The following is a 9,147-nucleotide window of genomic DNA, read 5'->3' as shown; positions in this document are numbered from 1 at the left end:
GTTGGATCGACTTTGATAAAGGGTTTGACATCAACGACCCAGACCTACTGCGCACACCACCACACACATCGCCCGTCAACATTGAATCGATTTCCAGACAGGATAGCCGGACATAAAACATCCACATATCATCATATTCCAAAGTTCTATAAGATAGCAAAGAAGACTTGGTACACTATATTATAAATTTCAGTTGAAAAATCTGGTACAAAAATAACTTCTTTTACTTCATTTTGAGTGATACGTTAGCGCTGAAACATAGCTGTGCAAATATCATGTATATCAATATAAATAAGTTTGGTGTATAAACTGTCTTCTGATTGGTTAAAAGTATTACTTTTATTTGCAATGTTGTCAATGTTTATGGTGACACACCCACTCTGACGTTGTGTATTCATACGCCAACATGTGTGAACGTACGTTGTTATTGGTTTTTTTTATCAAAAGTATTCCCTTCGTTGTTCTTTAATTCAAATATATCATAAACATATATCTAAGGATTTCAATTTAAAAATGAACATGCAACAAAGAAATGAAAATTATTTTCTTCTGTTTTACAAAAATATATTTATTATCCTCAGAAATCTGTTCAAATGTTGTTGGTTTTTTTTTTACAAAAGTAGTGCGAAGGAACCCAGAGCGAACATGCTTAACCATGATATGTTCCAATTCAACATGCAACTAATTTTCAGAAAGGTGGATTTCAACCGCCGGAACATCCCCTACCCCTGGATCTGCCACTGATTCGTATATATTGCTACGAAACCTAAGAACAGCTTGGCGAGCCTCACTTTTTTCTTTGTTTTTAATGCTCGTCAAACTTTCAACACTGTACGAATTGTGCAGATTTAATCTAAAATTAGTCCACGAACTTTTTTTGTTTTCTTCATTTGTCACTTTCTTGTGAAACGTCTCTTGAAAACTTCCAAAATCCAATCTGCCCGAGCAAATACCCTTCAAAATTATTGACTTTCCAATTCCTCTTTAAATCTTTATCTTTATGTGCTTGTTCGTATATTGTGAACAATTTGTGGAGAAATCCGGATGACTTTTTTTTTAGGTAGGGCGTTAACCAACGGTGTAGCATTATCTACCTGTACGCAGGTTCATTCTTTACAGTGACATATACATAAAAGACAAGACAAGAAAGGACAAGACATTATTATTCAAGTCTCACCTCTTCAGATACTCTCAAAAGAGTTTTAAAAGAGACTATCTTATTATTAATTATTATCTAAAATGTATATACATTATGTACACTTGAATTAGCAATATAAAATATATCTTCTTTTCATTGCAGAATATGGCAGTATAAAAGTACGTATAAAAATATGAATTTACCGTCATCAGACATATGCATAAAATTAACATTACATAGAGATTCTTGATAAAACAAATATAACTATTACAATGAAAGTCTTCACACACTGGACAATTCATTTATGCATGTTTTTCGTATTTAGTAAAATATCATTCATAACAAGTGTTTTAAAAACAAATTTTATTTTTAATTTAAAGACCATCAAGCAAGTCTCAATTTTCGTAAGAACAAAATAACAACCTGTATAAAGTACGTAGTTTACTACTCGTTTGACATTAAATTATGTATGCGTCTCATTTCCATTTTTATTTTATTTTAATGAAAGTGGAAAATGTGACCACTGCGTGACCGTAATTCTGTCAATTTCTTATTATATAGGATATAAAGAAAAGAAATATTTGACCACGATCGTACCAAAAAGTAAAACACTAAGATTACCGAACTCCAAGGAAAATTCAAATCTGAAAGTCCGTTTTCAAATGGCAAGATTAAAAGCACAAACACAACAAACTAATAAAAACATCTGTCATATTTCTGATGTGGAACAGGCATTTCCTTATGTAGAAAATGACGGATTAAACCTGGTTTTAAAGCTTGCCAAATTTATCTCTCGCTTGCATGACAATCACATAAAATTCCATTATATTGACAACAATGTGAGAACAAAACAAACAGGCTGTACTGTGCTAGAATTATATTTTGTTAGAAACACGATAATCATTAGGCTGTTCGATAGTCATTGAAAATAAATTATGTTTGATTTGCAGTTTCCGTGACTTTTCTATTTATCATTTGGTTTATCATTTGGTTTACCATGAAAATTATTTTTGTGATTTTATAATTACCAGATCTCATTCATTTGAATTTAACGTGTTAATAAGATGAGCCGAGTGACATCTAGCTGTAAAATAATGCGTAAGAAAACAACTTCCACAAAATATAATTTAATATTGACTTTCAATGGAAATCATACGTTGTCTATTTCTTCTTCGCTGTCAATGTATTTGAGTGACAGTTCTGTTTTCGACACACTGAGATACAGCTGTATATCTTCAGGTGCCTCCTCTATCTCCGGCATTATATCAGCTTTAAAAGTAGTTACCACATTGACAGGACTAATTGATCCTAATCGGCTGCTTTCTTCATTGATTGTGGAGGGAATACTTAATGAGGTATCAAGAATTTCTTTTTTATGAGCTTTAAGTAATTTTTTCCCGCCATTGCCATGCATGATGACAAGAGGAAGAGTATAACTTTTTCTCTCGATCATCAATGTATCTTTATCCGATTCACGTTTCTTGTCACTCCTACTTTCACGTGATCGACTTGACAAGTTCGAAGATTTAAGACTCGTGTTTGATGACCTTGAAAATCTGAAACTTCCTGTACCCGAAGACTTGAAACTTCCTGTACTTGAAATTCGTATGCGAGGTTTGACATTAGCATCTTGGTGTTTATTGTTCTGAGCAGGGGTATATCGAACGGCAAGCGAACGCTTAGTTCTATTTGACCTACATTTCAAAGCTCTGTAAAGATACTTTCTGAAACTTTGGCTTGAATAGAAATATAATATAGGATTGAAAGCACTGTTAGAATGTCCCAATAATATAGTGAACGGCAAAACTAGCAAAAAGTTCTTGACACCTTCTGTTGTGAAATCTAAGTACAAACTAACAACATAATAAGGCAACCAACATACGGCAAATAATACTGCTAATGCTATTAACATCTTAGCGACTCGCTTCCGCCCGGACATAACATGTCTCCCAATACCTTTACTCGTCTCTGACTCGGTTCGCTGTAGGTTTTTATCCTCGGTCCACAATTTATTACCAATAAGACTATATGCAATGAAAATAACAATACCCGGTATAACATAAACAAACAAAAACAAACAGATATCATAAGCTTGCCGGTGTGTGATATGCGGCCATATTTCATGACAAAAATGTATTGGTTCTTCAAATAGATGTAAGGTGTTGACTTTCTTGACAATAAGAAGTGGCGCCATGATGACAATAGAGACGATCCAAATCACTATAATAATTCTGGTAGCAGCTCTAGTGTTACTCACTCGACGGAATATCATTGGATGTCGGATAGCTAAGAATCTATCTACACTTAGTGTTGATATCGTAAAAATACTGGCTGCAACGGTTACTCCTGAAAGAAAGAAGAACTTTTGTATGGTAAACGTATGTAAACGCTGATAAAACAAGGTTTATTAAGTAGTTGAAGCTGGACTTTGGACTAGCCTTCAGTATACTCCCATTACAGTCGAGTTTACATTTTGCTGTAGTGTTATTATGAACCCTGACAAAGGTTAGAAGGAGGCTGAGCATTTACAAACATGTTTAATTACGCGACATATTTCATATACCATTCTTCGTAAGCCACGAGCCTAGCCGAGGTCTAGCCATGAACATGTAATGTTTTACATATTATTTCCAATACACTTTTAAAATATTCAACCAAAATAAAAATATTTTTTTCCTGTGTAGGAATTCAGTCACTTCATACTCCAGACGTCATAAAAATAAACATTTTTGTTGGCATGACGCTCACCAATAAAACTTTTATAACATACAATTAATAAATGTTAAATATATAAAATACAATAATAAACACTACATGTAGCACACATTTAATTCTCTTTTCTAACTTATATCAAAATAGAACGTGAAAACACATGTTTTTTTCAGTCCTAAATATAAATAAATAGGATAGTTTTACATGTTCGGTAATAAATATGGTACGAAGATAGATGATATCGACAATTATCCATCATTATACTCTGATATATTATCTGATGTCGAGGTCATCTCACATTTATTACACGTATAAGCAACCAATACCAGATCCTATTAATTGTAATAGGATGACAAGATAGTCGGACCTAACAACGTTAACTTTGATTTAGGAATCGGAGGCTTCTTTTTGTGATTTATTTGAGTGTAATAGCAAATGACAGAAGCAATCTTTTAGATAATATAAACGTGTGCACGACTTACGTTTTAACAACCCTATAGAACTACAAACAGAAGCATTCAAGTCGAATAATTATCCCGATTGTCAATGATGACATTTCATTTTAAGTGAGTATCTCTTGTGTGGAGTTTTAACTTGACCCGACTGAGTGTCCCTGAGTTTTTGTTTGTAACCGATATTCTGAGTTGCTATTTAATCTTGAGATCGCCCATGACCTTTGATAATTATCTAATAATCGCAGTGGACGGAGTTATTTGACCATGAGTGCCCCTGATGTTTGCTGATACTCTCAGTGGCAATAGACGTAAGTGATAGATGACCTCGAGCAATACTGAAAATTTGAATATCTGTGATGCTTACATTGTAAATAAGCTGTTACCTTACACATAAACTCTCCATAGATCTTACCTTGTAAATAAGCTGTTACCTTACACATAAACTCTCCATAGATCTTACCTTGTAAATAGACTGTTACCTTACACATAAACTCTCCATAGATCTTACCTTGTAAATAGACTGTTACCTTACACATAAACTCTCCATAGATCTTACCTTGTAAATAGACTGTTACCTTACACATAAACTCTCCATAGATCTTACCTTGTAAATAGACTGTTACCTTACACATAAACTCTCCATAGATCTTACCTTGTAAATAAGCTGTTACCTTACACATAAACTCTCCATAGATCTTACCTTGTGAATAAGCTGTTACCTTACACATAAACTCTCCATAGATCTTACCTTGTAAATAGGCTGTTAACTTACACATAAACTCTCCATAGATCTTACCTTGTAAATAATCTGTTACCTTACACATAAACTCTCCATAGATCTTACCTTGTAAATAAGCTGTTACCTTACACATAAACTCTCCATAGATCTTACCTTGTAAATAAGCTGTTACCTTACATATAAACTCTCCATAGATCTTACCTTGTAAATAAGCTGTTACCTTACACATAAACTCTCCATAGATCTTACCTTGTAAATAAGCTGTTACCTTACACATAAACATTCCATATATCTTACCTTGTAAATAGGCTGTTACCTTACACATAAACTCTCCATAGATCTTACCTTGTAAATAAGCTGTTACCTTACACATAAACTCTACATAGATCTTACCTTGTAAATAGACTGTTACCTTACACATAAACTCTCAATAGATCTTACCTTGTAAATAAGCTGTTACCTTACACATAAACTCTCCATAGATCTTACCTTGTAAATAAGCTGTTACCTTACATATAAACTCTCCATAGATCTTACCTTGTAAATAAGCTGTTACCTTACACATAAACTCTCCATAGATCTTACCTTGTAAATAGACTGTTACCTTACACATAAACTCTCCATAGATCTTACCTTGTAAATAGACTGTTACCTTACACATAAACTCTCCATAGATCTTACCTTGTAAATAAGCTGTTACCTTACACATAAACTCTCCATAGATCTTACCTTGTAAATAAGCTGTTACCTTACACATAAACTCTCCATAGATCTTACCTTGTAAATAAGCTGTTACCTTACACATAAACTCTCCATAGATCTTACCTTGTAAATAAGCTGTTACCTTACACATAAACTCTCCATAGATCTTACCTTGTAAATAGACTGTTACCTTACACATAAACTCTCCATAGATCTTACCTTGTAAATAAGCTGTTACCTTACACATAAACTCTCCATAGATCTTACCTTGTAAATAGACTGTAACATTACACATAAACTCTCCATAGATCTTACCTTGTAAATAAGCTGTTACCTTACACATAAACTCTCCATAGATCTTACCTTGTGAATAAGCTGTTACCTTACACATAAACTCTCCATAGATCTTACCTTGTAAATAGGCTGTTACCTTACACATAAACTCTCCATAGATCTTACCTTGTAAATAATCTGTTACCTTACACATAAACTCTCCATAGATCTTACCTTGTAAATAAGCTGTTACCTTACACATAAACTCTCCATAGATATTACCTTGTAAATAAGCTGTTACCTTACACATAAACTCTCCATAGATCTTACCTTGTAAATAAGCTGTTACCTTACACATAAACTCTCCATAGATCTTACCTTGTAAATAAGCTGTTACCTTACACATAAACTCCTATCCATAGATCTTACCTTGTAAATAAGCTGTTACCTTACACATAAACTCTCCATAGATCTTACCTTGTAAATAAGCTGTTACCTTACACATAAACTCTCCATAGATCTTACCTTGTAAATAGACTGTTACCTTACACATAAACTATCCATAGATCTTACCTTGTAAATAGGCTGTTACCTTACACATAAACTCTCCATAGATCTTACCTTGTAAATAAGCTGTTACCTTACACATAAACTCTCCATAGATCTTACCTTGTAAATAAGCTGTTACCTTACACATAAACTCTCCATAGATCTTACCTTGTAAATAAGCTGTTACCTTACACATAAACTCTCCATAGATCTTACCTTGTAAATAAGCTGTTACCTTACACATAAACTCTCCATAGATCTTACCTTGTAAATAGGCTGTTACCTTACACATAAACTCTCCATAGATCTTACCTTGTAAATAGGCTGTTACCTTACACATAAACTCTCAATAGATCTTACCTTGTAAATAGGCTGTTACCTTACACATAAACTCTCCGTAGATCCACACTCTGTATAAAGCATGACCAACAGCCATAGGAACACATATCAAGCTCACTGAAATATATAAAGCATGACCAACAGCCATAGGAACACATATCAAGCTCACTGAAATATAGATGTATAAAGCATGACCAACAGTCATAGGAACACATATCCAGCTCACTGAAATATAGATGTATAAAGCATGACCAACAGCCATAGGAACACATATCAAGTTCACTGAAATATAGATGTATAAAGCATGACCAACAGCCATAGGAACACATATCAAGCTCACTGAAATATAGATGTATAAAGCATGACCAACAGCCATAGGAACACATATCAAGCTCACTGAAATATAGATGTATAAAGCATGACCAACAGCCATAGGAACACATATCAAGCTCACTGAAATATAGATGTATAAAGCATGACCAACAGTCATAGGAACACATATCAAACTCACTGAAATATAGATGTATAAAGCATGACCAACAGTCATAGGAACACATATCAAGCTCACTGAAATATAGATGTATAAAGCATGACCAACAGCCATAGGAACACATATCAAGCTCACTGAAATATAGATGTATAAAGCATGACCAACAGCCAAAGGAACACATATCAAGCTCACTGAAATATAGATGTATAAAGCATGACCAACAGTCATAGGAACACATATCAAGCTCACTGAAATATAGATGTATAAAGCATGACCAACAGTCATAGGAACACATATCAAGCTCACTGAAATATAGATGTATAAAGCATGACCAACAGCCATAGGAACACATATCAAGCTCACTGAAATATAGATGTATAAAGCATGACCAACAGCCATAGGAACACATATCAAGCTCACTGAAATATAGATGTATAAAGCATGACCAACAGCCATAGGAACACATATCAAGCTCACTGAAATATAGATGTATAAAGCATGACCAACAGTCATAGGAACACATATCAAGCTCACTGAAATATAGATGTATAAAGCATGACCAACAGTCATAGGAACACATATCAAGCTCACTGAAATATAGATGTATAAAGCATGACCAACAGCCATAGGAACACATATCAAGCTCACTGAAATATAGATGTATAAAGCATGACCAACAGCCATAGGAACACATATCAAGTTCACTGAAATATAGATGTATAAAGCATGACCAACAGCCATAAGAACACATATCAAACTCACTGAAATATAGATGTATAAAGCATGACCAACAGCCATAGGAACACATATCAAACTCACTGAAATATAGATGTATAAAGCATGACCAACAGCCATAGGAACACATATCAAGCTCACTGAAATATAGATGTATAAAGCATGACCAACAGCCATAGGAACACATATCAAGCTCACTGAAATATAGATGTATAAAGCATGACCAACAGTCATAGGAACACATATCAAGCTCACTGAAATATAGATGTATAAAGCATGACCAACAGCCATAGGAACACATATCAAGCTCACTGAAATATAGATGTATAAAGCATGACCAACAGTCATAGGAACACATATCAAACTCACTGAAATATAGATGCATAAAGCATGACCAACAGCTATAGGAACACATATCAAGCTCACTGAAATATAGATGTATAAAGCATGACCAACAGCCATAGGAACACATATCAAGCTCACTGAAATATAGGTGTATAAAGCATGACCAACAGCCATAGGAACACATATCAAGCTCTCTGAAATATAGATGTATAAAGCATGACCAACAGCCATAGGAACACATATCAAGCCCACTGAAATATAGATGTATAAAGCATGACCAACAGTCATAGGAACACATATCAAGCTCACTGAAATATAGATGTATAAAGCATGACCAACAGCCATAGGAACACATTCAAGCTCACTGAAATATAGGTGTATAAAGCATGACCAACAGCCATAGGAACACACATCAAACTCACTGAAATATAGATGTATAAAGCATGACCAACAGTCATAGGAACACATATCAAGCTCACTGAAATATAGATGTATAAAGCATGACCAACAGCCATAGGAACACATATCAAGCTCACTGAAATATAGATGTATAAAGCATGACCAACAGCCATAGGAACACATATCAAACTCACTGAAATATAGATGTATAAAGCATGACCAACAGCCATAGGAACACATATCAAACTCACTGAAATATAGATGTATAAAG

The 9,147-nt window shown here is 34.0% G+C and overlaps 1 protein-coding gene across 1 annotated transcript in view; it reads right to left on the bottom strand.

Moving 5' to 3' along the window:
* Positions 1 to 2,230: 2,230 nt before the first annotated feature.
* LOC139520525 (QRFP-like peptide receptor) overlaps positions 2,231 to 9,147 on the bottom strand; it is a 28,652-nt gene continuing 21,735 nt past the window's right edge. The window contains exons 2-3 of the mRNA XM_071313241.1: positions 6,929 to 7,024; positions 2,231 to 3,484 (exon numbers count right to left, since the gene is read on the bottom strand). Of these exons, the coding sequence (XP_071169342.1) occupies positions 2,289 to 3,484; positions 6,929 to 7,024 (1,292 nt within the window). The 3' untranslated portion in view covers positions 2,231 to 2,288. The remainder of the gene's footprint in view (positions 3,485 to 6,928; positions 7,025 to 9,147) is intronic.

Source organism: Mytilus edulis, chromosome 1, assembly GCF_963676685.1.
Source record: "Mytilus edulis chromosome 1, xbMytEdul2.2, whole genome shotgun sequence".
In the NCBI taxonomy this organism is placed as follows: domain Eukaryota; kingdom Metazoa; phylum Mollusca; class Bivalvia; order Mytilida; family Mytilidae; genus Mytilus; species Mytilus edulis.
The sequence above is the reverse complement of the archived record's forward strand: the minus strand, read 5'-3'. Positions and strand labels throughout refer to the sequence as shown.